General features: G+C 35.5%; 1 protein-coding gene across 5 annotated transcripts in view; it reads left to right on the forward strand.

The window, feature by feature from the left end:
* The window catches only part of C16H8orf34 (chromosome 16 C8orf34 homolog), a 522081-nt gene that overhangs the window by 166414 nt on the left and 335492 nt on the right, over positions 1 to 20175 (forward strand). For all 5 annotated transcript variants that reach the window (XR_015715789.1, XR_015715790.1, XR_015715791.1 and 2 more), the window contains exon 10: positions 554 to 630. Coding sequence is in view for 2 of the 5 variants with exons in the window: in XM_087825423.1 (XP_087681549.1) it covers positions 554 to 630 (77 nt within the window). In the remaining 3 variants the exon portion in view is untranslated. The remainder of the gene's footprint in view (positions 1 to 553; positions 631 to 20175) is intronic.

Consider the following 20175-nt stretch of genomic DNA (forward strand, 5'->3'; position numbering starts at 1 on the left):
TGAACCCGCTGAGCCACGCCCGGCCGGGCTGGAAAGTTCTAATTCTTAAGTTAGGTGGTGGTTGGGGTTGTTGATTTTATCGTGTTTTGCTCGATACATTAAAATGGAACACTTGCCATCATTTAATGATATGCACTCTTCTCCAAACTTTTCAATACTTCCTATCCCATTTAAAAGAAAGAACACAAAATGGTAATTCTATTTTGTGGCCAGGAAAGAAAAAAGAAGACAGTTGATGGGTAAAACAAATAAACATAAAATTACAAACCAGTGAAAGAACATTAAATATGCCCCAACAATTAACTGAATAATATACTAAAAGAAAGTTTGCTCTATCCAAGATAACGGCAGCCCTTGCACTTCCTAACTTCATTGTGTTCTACATTAGAAATTCTTAACGTTTTTCATAGGTGGTCTTTACATTCTATTTTAACTCATAAACACTGTGATTTTTCAACAACCAGTTCAGTCACCTTAATAATCTCATAATAGGCTTGTATGTCAGAGCTAAGAAATATGTGACTGTAATTTATTCATTTTTTTATTAAAATAGATGCTTTACCTGGGACTGAAGAAGCATTAATGGAGGATGGTGGAGAATTTGAAATAGCATCTAAATTAACAGGACCTGTAAGTATATTCATTTACTTATTTTTTAATCTCTAAAACTAATTTATTTCACTAATAAGAAAATCTAATAGAAATAGAAAGGACTAGGAAACAATATTCTTTAAATTGAAAAATATTTCAGATATACACCCAATGTTTCCCTCACAGCCATGCAGAGTGCTTATTTCAGTAGGCGGCCAACTTGATTACAGGTGTACAGCAAGGCTGTGCTAAAGTCAGCAGTTATGGACGATTGGAATGAGGTGGGAGACACTAAATTCTGCTATTAACACCTGTTTGCTTGTGCACATGAACATTCTATAAGATTGAGTTGCCATCTTAAACTTCAATAAGCTTACACCTATCTTGATAGAAAAATAAATGTTTTACATATCCAGAAAGTTTATATATAACTTAAACATGCTATTATTAGTTGTGAAGTCTTTGTGAGATTTTTGTTAAACTGTACCTCTTCAGTAGAGTATATTGGGGAAAAAACAATAGGCTTAAGATTTTCAGTGCAATATAATGTTGAAAGAATAAGTACTAGATAACTGAAATCTACATACAAATTCTAAATACATTTATAAAAGATTCCGAGTTATTATAAAAATGAATATGCCATTTTGCATCATCCTAAACTTAATACTTAGACTGAGTTTATATGCTACAATATTCTCTGTGTTGGTTTGCTGGGGCTGCCATAAAGAGCAGAATTTTATTGTCTCACAATGCTGGAGGCCGAAGTCTGAGACCCAGGTGTTGTAAGGGTTGGTTTCTTCTGAGGCCTCTTGGCTCGCAGATGGTCATCCTCTCCCTGTACCTTCACATCATCATCCCTCTGTCCATGTCCATGTCCTGATCTCCTCTCCTTTAATAACACTAATCATATTGGATTAAGACCCATCCTAATTATCTCATTTAACTTAATTACCTATTTAAAAACTTTGTCTCCAAATAGTCATATTCTGAAGAACTGGAGGTTAGGACGTAAATGTATGAATTTTGATGAGGCATAATTCAGCCTATAACACTCTCTGATGAGATTACAGTTTGGTTTAAGGCGCCACATTTTCCAATGGATTTCATAATAAAAAATTTAAAAAATTACTGATGAAACTGTATCTTCGTTTATATGTCACTTTCTCATTAAAGTTTCCCTGACCCTATTTAAAACTTCAAAGTTGTTTTCTTTATTTTTGTATATAGATCTTAGCACCTTCTAATATACTATGTAATATACTTGTTTTGCTTATGGTTCGTCTCCTCCCGCATAATATAAGGCCTATGAGAGTAAGAATTATTGTGCATTTTTTTCACTTCTGTATCCCTAGAAAATTGCCTATACATAGTAGACACACAGTACATATATATTGAATAAATAAAATTTTTATCAATTTTTCATCATGACATAGGAATATATTTTTCTTTATTATAAAATGGTAGTCTTAGAAATTGAAAGAACCACGGCGCCATCTAATTGAGCCTTTCCTCTCCCTTACCTCAGTATTCTGAGCTGCTTACCCACTTTCGTCCACGGTAAGGATATTCATTTTATAGAGAAACAGAAAATCAGAGAAGCTTAGCAACAGGACTAAGGTCCCAAAGCTAAAAGGGCGAGGAGGTCAGGCGTTGAGTGCTAGTGAATTTCCCTTTTATTGCACATCTCTGGTATTCCTGATGCTTTCCTGTTTCTTTCAGAAGTTTATTCCTCTTTGTTAGACATTTTCTCATATTCCTCACAGCCACCTGTAACCAGTGGTCTTAGTTCTGTTCCTTGGATAATAGCCTGAGTCCAGTCCTCCTTCCTCTTAACTGATCACATATTAGAAGCAGTTAGCATGTCCTATTTGAGACCTTTGCAGCCAAAACACAATCTGTTCCTTCAACCAATTCTTATATTGTGTAGTTTGCAAAAGATTTCAGCACTTTTGATTCTTTCCTTGAATATATTCTTGTTTGCCAAGTCCCCTGTAAAGTAAGGGTTATGTCACAACCAAACCCAGGGCTCCAAGTAATGTTCTCACATCAGAGACTATAATGGGGCATGTACTTGATGCAAATATTATTTTTGGAGTATGACCTGGCATTGTACTAACATTTTTTTAAAGGAACTTTCTGACATTTATAAACTTCAGTATATTTCCATAATCTCATGATGATAAAAACATGTCATCATTCAGGCTGTGATAATCTGTCATTCATCACTTTTTGTGAAGTTTTTTTTATCATCTGTGAATTCCACCAAAACCCATATTTCTTCCTCATATCTAAAAGGATACAGTTAGATTCTTTTTCTAATCACTTTCTAAAATCCAGGTATATCCATTCACAGTATTTGGCTTACTTAATTATACCTAACAACCCAAGGAGGAGGGAAAAGTAAGCTTTTTTGGTCAAACTTTTCTTGAGTTATTACAAACTGGCTCTTAAAGATTTTTGCTTTCTTTTTACGGTGTTCACATAGTGCTCTTCTATGTAGAAATTTGTTCTAAGTCAGTGTTGCTTGTTTTCATTTATTAATGATTAAATTTTGAATTCTTGAAGATTTTACAATTCTATTTAATTTCAAGTTAATGCTTTAATTCTTCTTGGAAATATGTGGGATATAAAAGATACAGGGGTAAATTAATACCAGGGTCCTGAACATAATTTCTAGTTGATAGCTGCTTTTATTAAAAAGAAAACATGGGTTTTTAAAAATTTAGATCAGATTGATGACATTTTAGATGCAAATACCCCAAAACATACTTCTATAATATTTCTTAGGAATGTATTTTTGGTAAATCAAGAAGACAATTATAGCTTTATCTAGATATGAATGGAGAATTGGAACTAAACAGAACTTTTTTCTTTATTACCGTAAGAAACGTAAAATTTGCTTTGAAATTTTGAGTCAGATATTGCAAAAATATAAACATGCCACAAATGTTGAAAACCATTTAGAGTAGTTTCAACACATGCTGTCTCTATTTGCCAACTTTCCATGCTGGGTATTGGATATTAATAAGTGGGTAGCAGAATCTTGGAAACTTTTCCCCTAGTGGCTTCACCTGTGTTTAAAATACTTCACGAATATTTTGTGAATATTTGAAGTGAAGTAAAGGCAACATTTAGATTTAGATTTTTATCATCTCCCTAATAAGCAAGTCATTCTTTTGGAATTTCCCTCTTCCCCTCCTCCTTCTGTGTTCTGGAATGTCTCTTAATATATCCACAGCTGTGAAGATTAAAACTGAATTTGTTAGATAAATCTACTTGTTAAAAATGAACGAACAACAGGAAAATCTTAGGAAGAAAGTACCAAGAAGCAGATATTGATTATAACCTTTTAGTTCATAAATGTAGTACATATTTTTTCCTAGATTAATGATCCATAAAGACATATCAGTGATATTTTAATTGCACAATTCTTATGGCATTCTTAATCTTAAAAATTCTGTATTGTTTCTATTAAACAAACATACGAGCATAATGGGAAAATGAAAACATAATTACGAAAGACATTTGATGTTCAATATCTTACTTTTTTCTTTTTTCTTTGTAAATCTGCTGTTTATTGTATTTATTGGCCAGCACTGACTAGCCCATCATAAGCAGACTCTTTTTTTTCTTGTTTATTGAATTGATTGGGGTAACATTGGTTAGTAAAGTTATATAGGTTTCAGGCATACAGTTCTATAATACACCATCTGCATATAGTATTTATACTATTTTGTGTGTTCACTACCCCGAGCCAAGTCTCCTTTCATCGCCATTTATTCCCCCTTTACCTTCTTTTCTCTTCTCCTACCTCCCTTTCCCTCTGCTAATTACCATATTTTGTCTGTGTCCATTGACTTTTGTTTTGTTTTTATTGCTTAATTCCTTCACCTTTTCCACACTGTCCCCCAATGCCCCTCTTGTCTGACAGCTGTCAATTTGTTCTCTGTGTCTATGAGTCTGTTTCTATTTTGTTGGTTAGTTTATTTTATTCATTAGATTCCACATGTAAGTGAAATCATATGGTACTTGTCTTTCTCTGACTGGCTTATTTCACTTAGCATAACACTCTCTTGGTCCATTCATGCGGTCGCAATGATAAGATTCCTTCCTTTTTACAGCTAAGTGGTATTCCTTTGTGTGTAAATGTACCACAGGTTTTTTATCCAGTCATCTACTGATGGGCACTTGGACTGATAAGCTGACTCTCTTAAGACTTTATGTAACTGGCCATCATTAAAGTAGAAGAAAAGTTAAAAGGACTCCTTTAAGGAAAGGTTTTCTAAAGTACCTGGAGTTTCTAAGAGTTTTATTTTCAATACATTTTCCTTCTGAAGAGCTTTATCTATTTGAGGAGAGATTTACAACTAACTAGAATGATAGTAGTAATAATGATAATGAAATCACATATTTTTATGGTACTTTTTAATTGCTGAGCATTTTCATGTATTTAATATCAATTGTCTCTAAATTTTGCAATTCCTGCAACTTATCTCTGAGGCTTGCCATCCTTTCTGTGAAACAAATACTACTCTAAGTTTGAGGTGAGCATACTGAGGTGCCAGGAGATCTGGTAACTTGTCCCAGGTCACATAAATGGGGAAAAGCCAAAACTCACATTTCCCAGTGCCTAAACTCTCTTTCATAGAATTTGTTACGTTCCATACAATTGTTAAGGCAATGAGGCCACTGTTAAATTGGACATGTAATATAGAAGAGAGGACATTTTCAGTAGCCTATATCAAAGATAGAATTATTCATTAGGTTAATTAGATAGTGAAAAAGTAGAAGTTTGAGGGACTGGATCAAAAGACAGGCATATTTTTATGAGAGGAAGGTATCAGTAAGTTTGGAGCATGAAAGACTAGTCTTGTGTGGGTCCTTCACAATTGCAGGAGTCCAAGAAACCAGGCTGGCATGACAAGAAGGGGACCTTAAAATTGGGAGGGTACTCAGAAGGAAAATGAAAAAGAAAATAATACATGTCTCGGAATAATTTCCTGTGGCAGACTTGATCCAAATTTTAGTCATAGGTGATTCCGGAATCATCTTAATAAAGGGTCTACTTAGCTGGATTAGAGGTAAACTTAAATTACTTTTAGGCTTGATTAACATTGTGCTTTGTTGATTTGTAGATAAACAAAACATTTTTTTTTTATTGATGTTCTAGGGAAAAGTGAGTGGCTTTCCTTTTTTCCTTCACTTTTTGCTAATCTTTTCTACTTCCACTCACAAGTAGTAAGGGTGGAATTTCTAAAGGAATTTCAAATTGTCTAAAGTTGGAATTTCCCACACATACCACATTTTCCCAATAGCCAATGAATATGAACTTTAAAAAGTACAAATTTGGGTTAGATGTAACTATAATTCTCATTTGATAACAGCTATAACTGGCAACCATGATGATAAAGAAACATTGATGTGCTTATTTCCAGTAACACATACAAATGGCACACAAATTCAGAAAAGGGTTTTGACAGGAAGGATATTGTTCTTAAATGAATTTCTTGTGACTGGAAAGAATTAGGTGAATTGGCTTTTGTTAATTTTTTAAAATTTTATTCAGCCAATGAAGTACATAGGTCAGCAAAGTTAAACCTGAATTTCTTTTCCCTTTTACATTGTTAGTTTGCAGTACAGTGGAATCCTTATAAAAAAAAAATCCCTGGTGCTCTTGGAAATTAAGAAAGGAATTTCACTACACATGATTGTATAGTGTTATTGCTAAGACTTAAGGAAAATTTCACAATCTGCTGAAATCATATGACTTTTTATAATACGTAGATTGCACAATGCCCTTTTTTCCCTCTATTCTAGAAATCTCCATACTACTTTCAAGACAAATAGCATGTGTCCCCTTGGAGATTATTCCAGTTCTTTCCCAGATCTTTACCCCTTCTAAGTCATGCCAAAAAAGACCTGTACACCCCAGTCAGTGTGGCTCAGCAGTTGAACAAGCGACCTATGATCCAGGAGATCGGGTTCGAGTCCTGTTGGGGCACATGCCTAGGTTGTGGGCTTGATCCCCAGCAGGGGGCATGCGGGAGGCAGCCGATCAGTGATTCTCTCTCATCACTGATATTTCTCTCTCTCTCCCTCTCCCTTCCTCTCTCTCTGAAGTCAATAAAAATATATATTTTTAAAAAGACCTATATATTTAAAAGAAATAAAATTACAAAATTATCACTTAGAGTTGACAGCAAGCATAAAAAAAATTGTACCCGTACATTTCCCATATAAAATAGGGTATGAACTTTAATGGACCTTTAGACTATTTCCTTAACTCTGAATTTTGATAACCCTAATTTCTACCTTGTTTCTTACTAAATACTTTTCTTCCCTACCCATAACCCTCCCCTTATGACAATTTTGACTGTTTCATCATCCTTATATTTTAAACGTTTCCAGTAAAACAGCTTTGATATATTTTTTCATACCCGAGTATAATTTTATGGTAAGTAAATTGTTGCACATATCTTAGAGTGTTTTTAATTCTATGTAAATTGACTTAAATAGCTGGTCAAGGGAGGCAATGCCAAATGAATAAGTTAATGAACAAGTTGCAATTTTCTCGCATTATATGTCTAGTGTGGAAAAGTAGACACACAGCTAGCATTTATGGAATTAAGCAAAACATTTTAATTGGCACTCTTGTGAAGTGAAAAGGAAAATAAAATTAATGATGTTCATTATCATCTCATCAAATACAAGTAATAAATTATGATGAATTTTGTCTCTTAAAAGATAGTGTTGACAAATTTTTGGCAGCCAGTTGCACCAATGAATTTTCTGCTAGAGAAGAGCAATTAATACACATTTTGCTCAACCTTAAAGATTTTTAGTTTCTTTTTCCTTCTAGTATGTGGAATTTTGCTTGACTATTACCCCTCACAGATTTCAGATGCCACTAAAACTGCTTCAAACCAAGTGCTATAGTGGGCAAGTTATCCAACTAAAATTTAGGATCTAGTGGGATTTTTCCTTTGGACATTTTAGGCCTGTTGATTTCCAACACATTGAGGATGGAAATATTTGGCCAAACCAATGCAAAATGTTTTTAAAAAATCTTCTATGAATTTTTAAAATGTAACTTCTAAATATCACATATGCATAAAAAAAGTGGCTTGAGAGGATTAAGTATGACACAATTGTTAAATCATTGATTGTACTTGTTCTAATTAATCATCTCTTTACATAATTTCACTGTTTTCTTTAGTAAAATTATGACAATATTTTTTGGAGTCAGTTAAATTCTGCATTTTATTTTTAAGACAATTGGAAGGAAAAGTGACCTAATGTGCATTGATATAGAACAAGGACAGTGAGTTTCTAAGCAAATAATACCCAAGAAGATATGGGACAGCGCACTATTAATGTCTTGATATGGTAACTCATGGAAAGTCTACTAATTCTTATAATTATGGTAGACAAAAGAAAGTGTAGTTTGATATTTTCAGTATTATGAAGTTATTGCTGATTCTTTATCAAAGTGAATGCCAGCTACCACAAATATCATTTGGTATATAAATAGAGTGAAGAAGAAAAGAAGCAGTATGGATTATGTGTGTGTATGATTTTTTTTTAAATATAGGTTTATGGTTTGATCTTTGGAGAGGAGGTTGGATTATCACTTGCCAGAATATAGGAACCTACTCATCGGTTTCTGCAGTTTATTTAGTTTGCATATAGTGATTTTTACAGAGTTTCCAAAACAAAGCTTAATATTCACATGAATCTTATAAGTTAGAGACAGAATTGATACCTTCATATCCAGTTATTTTGTTTAGTATTTTGCAACATTTTGATTCATAACTAACACAAACTTTTTGGGAAAAAGGGAAGCTGAGTAATTTGTAAGTAAATATCTCTATAATGTCACAACTATAAAAATTACTCATATTTCTTAAGAATCATGAATCAGCTGCCTGTAGCTCATTTAAATCTGAATTTCTGGAACTTATCATTTCCCTTTTAAGTGTAATTGATGCTTTTCACTGTTTATTAAGAAAGTATTTGCATTTCAATAGTAAGAAAGCAGGCAAGTTTTAAAAGAGGATTTCTGCAATGATTCTTTAATCAAGGAAAAAAAAATAAAGGGTATATTGCATAAAAGAGATAAACCTCAAATGTAATTAAGGAAAAGTAATAAAGAATTTGCAAATATCTTTACTTAGAGACCACAAAAGTTGAAAAATATCTATGGAGAGTCTACCCTTCTAGAAAGATGGGACAAAAATATCCCAGCCTGGAGGACCTGCAGACCAAGGACAATAAAATGAGAGGGAACAGTAGTACTCAGACCTTAGTTCTGCAAGTCATTTACTCTGCTGGGGATGCTGTTTCCTTAAACTTGTTTCTTCCTGCGGTTCCACCACTTAAGACCATGTCAGTGATCAACTTGGGGGAAATCAATAAGGTTTTGGTGGTCTTGTCTCACTAGATTGTGTTTCTGATGGATCATAGGATGAATGAACTCTCCCTGCCTCTTATTTTGCTTGCAGCCTTTTCCATGCCCAACATATCTTCCACCCACAACTCTTCTCTTTCCATCTCTTTCTTCTGGCCAGTCACCCCCACTCTCTGCAGAAACGTCTTCCAATAGAATACCACCACTGTTTCTCCCAGACAACTTGCCTAGCAATCAGGGGACCATCCTAGATTCCTCTGTCTGCTTCAACCCTGGATCAGGGCAGCAACACTTACAGTCTTAACACCTCTGCACTGCTCTGTTTGAACTTATTTGTCCACATGACCATCCAACCCAGGAATTCTCCTCTGGCAGATTATGTAGTACAAACCCCTGTAGGGGGCTTGCTTGAAGTTCACTGCTATAGGTATTGATAGGTGATAAGAAGAGGAAACTAGTTGGGAATGGCTAGAGAGTCTCCTAGACTATATTACCCTGGAGAGCAGATACCCTGGCCATAACCATGTGAAATGCTTTAGCTTCACCTACATTAACTTATTTAAAATTGTATAACCATTCTGTGAGATAAGTTTGTTTATCTCCATAATTAGAGATACCAGGTCTTAGAGAAGGTAAGTAACTACAACTATTGGTGGACATATAATTGGAACCTGCTATATGTGTTGAAACATATTCCTCCCGTCCCCAGTGAAATGGTATTTGAAGGTGGGGACTTTGGGAGATTAGGTCCTTACGGTGGGGCTCTCACGAATGGTATTAGTGCCCTTATAAAAGAGACCCCAGACAGTTCCCTGCCCCTTCCACAAGGTAAGGACACAACAAAAAGATAACTATGAACAGAAAGTGGGCCCTCCCCAGCAGCACACAGAGTCTGCAGGTACCTTGATCTTTGACTTACCAGCCTCCAATACTGTGAAAAATAAAGTTCTGTTTTTGTAAGTAACCCAACCCATATTATTTTGTTAAAGCATCCTGAACAGGTTAAGACAGAACCCAGGCCTCTCATACTTCAAGGCCACTGTTGTCCTCTCTGTGTCACTGCTGGCATTCAAGTCGTTGCTTTTCTACTTGGTTTTCGAGGCCAAGGAGCATACATGTGTGCTTCAAGGCACCGTCCCAGCCCTGCTCCCTTCAGCCAAGGCAGCTCCAGTGTGATCTGTCTTATATGTAAGGTTCGGGTGTAAGATTTGATTTGAAAATAAGAACTGTCCTGCTATAAACAGACTTCGAAAACTACTGTTTAGATTATTCAGGAGCTTGAGTAGTCTGTTTTCTTATAGATCACTAACATTAATATGTGGCTCTTTGTTCCTTTTGCATCATGTGAATGTTTGTCTTTTTTATTAAGCAGTTTTAGGGCTTAAGGATTCAGAGAATTATAAAAGCTGTTTCTTTACAAGAAAATTTATGTTAGAGATTTTTATTGCCTTTAAGGCCCTGGAAAATCATGTTTGGTTTGGTCCAGTAACAATTAAGCACATTTAATTATATTAAGCAAAGAATATTAAACACTTTCAAGACTGATAAAATTAGATACAGGCGGTCACAGCTATAATTTCTTACTCATTAAATTAACTGCCAATATGTCTGATAAATATAGTCCTTATAGATTTAAATAAATATCTGACTTCATCTTTGGATTACTCCTCTGCTTGAAAGAGGGAAAAGAAATAAAACCTCATAAATGCAATGTCGTGAATAAATGAAAGTTGTCAGAAATGCCTAGGAAGTGTTTTATACTCTGGAACTGATCCTACCCAATCTCATCACTTCCACTCTTGTTGTTGTTGTTGTTGTTATAGATTATTTTATTAAATTAATTTTTATAAAACATTTTATTTTATTTTTTTCATCACCATATATCCACTCTATGCCCCCTTCCTCTCCCACCTCCACTGACTCCCCTCCCGCTCCCTGCAATACCACATTGTTGTCCATGTCCATGAGTTCTTTCTCTTTTGTTTTTTCCTTTCTTGTTCAATCCCTCCATCCCTTCAACATCCCCCCTCCAGGGACATTACATTTCAACTACATTACTTCTAATCCAAATTTGTAACACATCAAATTTTTACTTTCTCTTTATGTAAGACTTGAATTATTTAAATTCTGTCCTGGGAGGCTAATTCTACAGAATGAAGTCAGTTCTTAACCTTCAGCTCAACACCTCTGTAACATTTAGGAAAACCTCCTTATTCCCTTATTCCCTCCATATTCCTTGTTTCCTGCTAGGAATGTTCTCTATTTCTTAGACTAGTGACTTTTTCATACAGCTATCGACATAAAAGGAAAGCAAAGAAAATTAGTAAGTCATCTTTTGTATATTGGAAACTCAAATGTAACATACTCATTTTATCTGTGGTTTCTTCAGTCTTTGCTCAGCCATAATGTACAAATGTCAAATAAATAGTTGACTTTTGATGTGTTTTCACACATCAAAAAAGACTGTAACAAGGCAAACTTTGTCTTTATACATCTCTGTGGCTGGGTTTCAGAAATCAATAACTAACTTTTATGTGTGTATTTCAGCTTCTAAAATGCTTTCATATTATTCCAACAATCCTGTAAGTATTGTTATTCACATTTTAAAGATGTGGAGAGAAGCCCAGAGAAAATAAGTTGCCCCAAGTCATACAGAACTAGAATTTCTTTTGGGTCATACTGAATATCCTTTACATTTTTAACAAATACATGGCAAAGTCATCAACCCAATTATTGTACCCAAGTTTGATGTGAATCCACAGATTTCTGTGATATGGATTCTGTGATTATCAACATCCAGATATTTTTACCAATAATATAATAAAGTAGAAAATAGAATTATTATCATAATGAGTCATAGGTATCTCAAGATATGTAGCACCTAGCACAGTGCCAAGAGGAGGAAATGTTTAATTAATGCTCGTTGGATTGAATTGAAGGAGGAAAAAATCACTCAGAATATTTGGGTATTCTTTCATTCATTAGCCACATTTTCCAAAGGGCTGTTGTCCTAAGTAGAATATAGTGACTGTTGACCTAAACATGACATTACAACGCTTTTAACTGTACTTACAGCGGTAGGTTGTCTGTCTTAGGTACATCCCAGTTCTCTGGAGCCTCTTGCTTAGGCTAATGGTGATCAGATAGCATGGGTCTAAATGATTTCCATTTTGTGGCCTATAATTTCTTTTAAAATTTCTTCTTTTATCTAATTAAATGATATTACCTCCTAACCAGATGTTTGAACAAGATATGATGTTATTATCATTGTGGCTATTATGTCAATATAACTATAAGTAATGGAACTGTGCTTAAGTTGGCATTGGAAACCAGGAGGTCCCTGTACCTCTAAGACTCAGAAAGCTCAGAAAGCACTTCCCAAGTCAGAATACCCTTGAAATTGTCTTATTTTGAAACCTTATAGAAAACAAAATATTTCATACCTTCAACTCTTTACCTATAGTTGTCTCCTTTTTCTGTCCTCAGTGGAAACCTACTACTTCCCCAGACATTTTTCTTAACACTTGTTCTTTTACGCAAATACTGATTATTCTCTCATACCAGTTATAGGAGGCAATATTGTAATTATCCTAGTTTTCCTCTGCAGCTTTCTGGCAATTCATTTTCAACTCTGAATAAAAATTTTCTTCTTTTGAGGTTCATACTATGTGATCCAATGTCAACTTCCTGATCCCATTCCTCAGTCATTGAAGATGTTGACACTTGGCACATGCTTTCTTCTTTTTATTCTATCCCTCAAAGCATCCATCCAATATCTGACACCTGTGGACACACCTGGACCTTATTGGACCAAACTCTGTTATATCTCTAGACTCAAACTCCAGTGTGTCAACCTCTACTGATAATACCCTCCTTTTAGTTTTCTCCTGTAGTTCCACCCCTTCCCATCTTTAACTTCCCTAAGAACTCCATGCCTAGCATTGCCTCTTTCTGGCTGTCCTGTCTGGCTGAAGCCTCAGTGTTGCACCACATTGATGTCTTGCCAATTTAGCCCTCTTTTGCTGCTAACTTCCAGTCTTGCATCCATCCAACATATTCACACTCCGTATTTCAACACATAGGCAGACAAAAAAAAAAAAATCACAGAATTATGGAGATTGTTGCAATGCAACATTAATGCCCTCTAATTTTATTTCTCAATTCATCTTCCCTAAATCAGCTTCTAAATCTCATTTCCCATATCAGCTATCCCCAAACTATTTCTGGCTCCCCACTTCTCAAGACAACAAAGCCACAAGCAAAACCAAAGAAAGAAAATTGAGTCCGTCAAGTGTGAAGTCTCTGAATATCCCATAAACCTATACCCATGTATATAATCAGCCCCTCTTCTTTATTTTTCATTCAGTCTCAGAGGAAAACATTTGAAATATTTTGTTTCAAGATTGCTTTTAAGAAAATTTTTCCTCCCTCCCTGCCTCCCTCCCTGCTTCCCTCCCTCCCTTCCTTTCCTTCCCTTTCTTTCAACATCTCTTTTTTCTGCTGTATATTCAACCCATCCTTTCTAATTTCCTACAGGCTATGGGCATTCTCAAACATCTCCCAATAGCAAACAAATACATGAATTATTTCATATTTCAACATTAGTGAAACAGGCCTCTGTCTCTCTCATGTCCTTTACATCAAAATCCTGGAGAGACTCAGCCTCCTTCCCATCGATTAATTCTTTAACCCATTTCAAAAGTGAATATTTATTTCTTCATATCCAAGTCCAATGAACTACCATCTGCCTTCAATTTATTTAACCATTCTGTGAAAATTGGTATACTTGACTATCACTTCTTTATTCTGGAAGCTCCTGCTTCTTTTGTTTTCTCAGACACCATTCTTCTCTGATTATCTAGCTCTCTGACCATTTATCTTTGCTCTCTTTGCTAGTCTTTTCCTCTGTCTGCCTCTAAAATTTTGGAGTTTACCAATAATCTTCTCATCTTGCAAACAAATTCTCTCTCAGTAATGCCTTTTACACCCATGACTTCTACTGGCCTTAAGTCCAGTTCTCTCTTCTGGATCTCTCCCTGAGGATCAAAATTATGCACACCAAACCAAACCAAACCAAACCAAACCAAACCAAACCAAACCAAACCAAACCAAACCAAACCAAACCAAACCAAACCAAACCAAACCAAACCAAACCAAACCAAACCAAACCAAACCAAACCAAACCAAACCAAACCAAACCAAACCAAACCAAACCAAACCAAACCAAACCAAACCAAACCAAACCAAACCAAACCAAACCAAACCAAACCAAACCAAAACACCACCACTACCGCAAAGAAGAAAACAACATAGAACTTATTCACTGGATGCCCTATTAGCTTTCAGTCTTAAAATTCAAAGCTGACAGTCTTAAATCTACCTTGTTTTTGCCTTCATTCAAAATCATTGTATCCATCTTTGATACAAGCTATTTTAAAAATTATCTTTATGCCTTCAGTCTTATACTCCATCAATCCATCTACTCAAAACTAAGATCTGTCAAAAATAAAAATGTGATCATGTTACTGTTTCTGGTGGGATAACATTCAAATTAGTTGCTGGTTTGACATACATGATTCTCAAGTTTTCTAGCCAGTTTATCTCACTACCTTGTATCTTGGCCCTCCAATCATTATAAATTACTTGCCATCTTTGGTATCACAGATGTTAGTTTCAAGCTTTCATACTTAGATATTCTATATTCCTAATTAACGGAAAACTCTCTTAGCCTCTTTTTCACTTCTTGAATCACCAGGAAACGCCATCTACCAGTGTTAAGCCTTCCAGATCCTTTCCTGATTCCCTTTGCAACTTTCCTTTGGGTCCCAATTGCTGTTACATTCTATGCCCATCTCAATTTCCTGTGCAATTCTTTAAGGAATTTTGTTATTAATCCATCTATCTCAGTCTATTAGATCCTAACCCCCCAGGTTAGAAACTGGTCTTATTTATTTTTACCCCAGGGCATAATTATGTAGACAAAGGAATGAATGAACGAATAAACGAATGAATAAATGATGCAACTATGGGCTTCTGGAAATAAAAATTTGTTATTTTTCTGTTTGCTGTGACTCATTGTGTTATTTCATGTTGCAGTTGCTCTCCGACTGATGTGTCCAAGTACAGACAAGCTAGATAGGATAGACATTCAGGCAGAACTGAAAAGAAACCAACAATTCCATAGTACTCAGCATAGATGCAGAAACTCTGTCCTTCAGGATTTTTTTAAAAAATTATTTGATCAATCAATCAAGAATTTGATCAGTAGTTTTCTAATCATTGTGCCTAATGCTGTGGAGAACACAAAGAAATATTGGGTATAATTTATTTTTCTTTTCTTTTCTTTAATCCTCACTGGAGACTATGGTTTTTATTGATTTTAGAGAGAGAGGAAGGGAGAGAGAGACAGATACAGAGAGAAACATCGATGTGAGAAACCTCCATCAGTTGCCTGTTGCCTCCTGTATGCGCCCTGACTAGGGACCAAACCTGAAAGCTAGGTTTGTGCCCTGACTGGGCTTAGAACCCACAACCTTTTTGGTGTAAGGGATGATGCTCCAACCAACTGAACCACCTGGCCAGGGCAATATTGTGTATAATTTCTATTCTCAAATATATCATCTAGTCATAGGATTAAGAAATCTGCTAGAAATCAGTAGGATTAATATTTATTATAGAAAAGTAATATAATTTGTAATAACAACTGTGTTTACTGATTTGCTTCAATGTTCTCGTTGCTGCGCTGTGTTCTCATTTATGATCTATAATTTTAGCGACAAATCAATGACAAATTATCTGTTTTATTAATAAGTAAATTAATTAAAGATTAATTAGACTTGCTCAAGGACAGAACTCGTTTAATGTTCCAGCGATAATTCAAACCCAGGCGTCTAGTCCTCAAGCTCTCTCTAGCCCAATACCACCTATGTTTAAGAGTAAAAATGAAGGATTGGGACAAATATTACCACAGAACACTAAAGTAGGCTTACAAGCATAGTAAAGACCTCTTGAAGGAAGGGAAACTTGAGGGAAATCTTAAATGTTGGGAAGGCTTTCTGTGTACTATGAGGGGATAAAGCACACTGGGGAAGAAAGAGGCATGAGGAAGTCTTGAAGTTGAGGATGGTTGGTTTTATTGCAAAGGTCATAGAAACCTGCAGTGTTGGAGCAGGTGATTTTTTATGGGTTGTAGAAATAACGGTAGGTTGCGAATCCTGAATCCTAGGTTGAGGGCAGTAGAGATCACTGGACACCTCTGAGTTTGTTCTATTAATTTTGGAATGTTTGAAGTAACAGCCTGGTGGCTACTTGATATGGTGAAAATCGAATGGAGAGCAGTTACAGGGGTGACCCAGACACCAGCCCGAGTTCTTGCAGTCCTTGAGTATGATAAATTTTTGAACACAGACCAGCAATGTATAATGAGGAGGAATAGCATGGCTTTTTATGTAACACTTTCCCTTATGTGACTGTTTTCACTCAACTGATGTATAATTTATGTATCAGAAAATTCAGCCATTTCAAGCATGTAAATTTAATGACTATTTGTAAAAATCATGAATTGCGCAACCATCATCATAATCCAGTTTTAGGACATTGTTATCATCCCGATAAGATTCCTCATGCCCCACTTACAGTTAATCTCCATTTCCACTCCCTGTCCTGGGTAACCACTATTCTACTTTCTGCCTCTATAGATTTGCCTATTCTGGACATTTTATATACGTAAATGGAATAGTATAGCATGTGGTCTTTTGTGTCTGCCTCTTGCACTTAGTATAATGTTTTTGAGGTTCATCCATATTCTAATATGATTACTAGCTCACTTTATTGATGAATTGTAGTATTCTGTTGCTGGATACACTACATTTTGTTTAATGGTTCATGAGTTGATGGACATTTGGGTTGTTTCCAACATTGGACTGTTATGAATAATGCTGCTATGAAGATTCACATTCAAATCTTTCTCTGTATATATGTTTTCATTTCTTGTGCGGCATTCCTAGTAGTAAAATTGTTGGGTTGTATGATAAGTTTATATTTAACTTTTAACATTTCTCCTTTGCAATTTTAAGGGTACAAAATTAAAGATGTGAAACAGAATTACCATATGGCCCAGTAATTCCACTTGTAGGTATATACCCAAAATAATTGAAAACAGGTGCTAAGAAAATAGTCCAAATGTGGAAACAATCCAATGTCCATCAACTAATGAATGGAAAAACAAAATATAGTATATCTACACAATGGAATATTATTCAGTTATTTAAAAAGTGATGTTGCGATACATGCTACAATATGGAAGGACATTGAATATGTTATGCTAAATAAGATAAGCCAAACGCAAAAGATCACAAATTGTATGATTCCATTTATATTATATTTCCAGAACAAGCATATTCATAGAGACAGAAAGCAGATGAGGGGTTGCCAGGGGCTGAGAGAAGGGAAGAATGGGGAGTCATTGCTTCATGGGCTTGGGGTTTTCTTTTAGGAAGATGAAAAATTTCTGTAATGACATAGTGAGGATGGGTACACACATTGTGAAAGTGCTTAATGTCACTGACTTGTACACTTTAAAATGATTTAAATAGTAAACATTGTATTGTAGCACAATAAAAAAAAAAAAAAAAATTAAAGCTGTGTATGATCCACAAACAGAAAATTCTAAAATCCACATCCATAGAGCAGATAGATTTGCTGTCGTGCACTGCTCTGAGAGAGTCAGAATGGTCAGGAAAATCATCTTTTCATAGAATCAATTAATGATCCTCGTTATCATCACAGCTCACTAATTCAGTATCTACTCTGTTCATGCATCGGTCTAATTTGCATTGTAGTCCAGCTAGGCAGTTATTATCTCTAATTTTCAAGATTAGGAAATAGAAGCTCTGAGAAGTTAGTATGTCCATAGTCACAGAATTAGTAAGTGTTGGAACTAGGAATCAAGAGATATTCTCTTTTACGCTAAGGCCTATGGATTTTAAACCATATTTTGTTCTTCCAAAATTGCGCTTGTACTAGCTGGAAGACACCACACACAAAAGAATAGTAAAACGAAGCAGCATTATTGGAGAAGGCAGAAGAACCTGGAAAGGGCCTCTGTGATTGGAATCCTCAGGGTTTGGGGAAATTCACATTGTGTTTAGTGCTCGTGGGCTCCTGGGTAAACTGGAACAATGACCATAATTCATCCCATATTGTAACATGACAGTTTCTAGCTCAGTATTTGCTTCCTATAAGCTGGTTTCAAATATTCTGGCTTGCCTCCAGGAAGAACACAGGGCTTGTAATTTCAATTACATGGCATTTCAAGTAGAACCATGTCCTAATATTGGATGGAGGGATTAGAGTGGACTGCCAGGACAGCAACAAGGTTCAGAAAAGGATTATTATTTTTAGGTCACTTTACGCACCAAGTGGACCAGCTTACCCCTGTGCTTGAAAATATTGCAAAGGCTAATGGACTTAATACTTGCTGAGCCTAAATTGAAAAATGTAGGTTATATGAAGTGGTTGTAGTCAGGGTCTCAACAGAAAGCTGACGCTGGCGCCCGCGTTGTGTTGAGTGGCTAGGGGCTTGAATTACAACCAACCTCCTAAACTGTGAGTTAGGATTCATTTGACATAAAGATTTACCAAGAGTTGTTAGAAAAATATGACATTACTTTGAAAAATACTTGACTACCCTAAAATAAACAAGCAAAAAACATTTCCAACCTCGAATAGATGAAATATATGGGTTAGAAAAGATATATGAATTATTTTATTATGGCATTACTTCCTGAAATTATTAGTAAAACTTAAGTTGGATTGAAATTTTAAGAACACACAAGTTTCATATCAGTGAATTTCTAAAAAATTAATTATGTTACAAAATATTTCATGAACTTCCTTCAGATCACACCATGAAAGGGTTAAGGTTCTCCTCGTTTCAGTTTAATTGCAGTCCCAGCTTCAGAGCCTCATAGTATATGGAGAAGCCTAACAGCTCCATTCTCAAACACCTAGGCTGAGGTCTTCCAGCCTTTCCTCGACTTCTCCAGGTGAAAGGAAACTGAAGCCTCAAGCTAAAGCATGCATCTGTTAAACTTGATAGAGAGCCCTTCCTTGTTTAAAGTGGTCAAAAATCGGGTCCCTTTTACCTTCCACACATTGTGTTGATATCTCATGAAATTCAGTTTCCCTCCCTTTGAATTCTATGAACAAACAACTCCTTGAAACCTTTATTATAACGATTTCTCTGGCAAGAACTGCCCCTGGAAGTTTATTCCTTACCCTCTGGGACCTTCTCTTCCTTCGACCAGATTGTTAGGAGTAGCATTTTGAGGGGTGCGCTGGAGCTGGCTCACAGTGGCTCCCTGGGGCTGGGAGTTGCATCTTCTCCCAACCCTGTGTTCAGTGACAGCACACTGGTATCTGAAATCAGCTCTGTGAAAATCTTTACACCGCAGAAAGCAGCAAATGTTGCCTCATACGAGCTTTACTTTTTCCCCTTTGAGGACTGATTGTTAAAATTTTACCAGCACATCACTGATATAAAGAATCCAGGTGAGAAATATAGAGAATGATGTTGTATCACTGATGTAAAGAATCCAGATGAGAAATATAGAGAATGATGCTGTAAAAACTGACAGGTCATTTTCTTGGTGGAAAAGGGTATCACTGGCAAAGTTTATTTTGAATGTACAGCTTGGACTCCAGAGCCCGCCTCCAGGAACTTGTATCCTCATAGGGTCTCCCACAGAGTTTTGTATATAATATGTGATTAGGATTTTTGTAATTTAATTAAAGTGAAAATTTTTTCTTCCATTCTTACATAAAATATCAATGAGATACCATGCTCTATGGATTAGAGGCAGGCTGCATGAGTTCGAAAATGCTTCCCAATTTTAACATAATGTGGTAGGTTTAGACCAGTATTTCTCTTTAGGTAGCTCTTGAATTGTGTTTTATTTTGTTTTGAATATTGGGAAACTCCCCATAAATTTGTAGGTAGTTCTTTTTGAGAATAGCATGGGTCCAATTTCCTACCAATCCACCAGCAAATGTTGAGTTTTTTAAATGATAGTATCTTGTGAAGCTCAAACTGCTTCACATTATTTTGTTCTTGCAGGAATGCTTAAAAGAAAATTACAAATAGCATATTTTATGGGCATAGCCCTGGAATATTGAAA

The sequence above is a fragment of the Miniopterus natalensis genome, chromosome 16, assembly GCF_054644295.1.
Source record: "Miniopterus natalensis isolate mMinNat1 chromosome 16, mMinNat1.hap1, whole genome shotgun sequence".
Lineage (NCBI taxonomy): Eukaryota > Metazoa > Chordata > Mammalia > Chiroptera > Miniopteridae > Miniopterus > Miniopterus natalensis.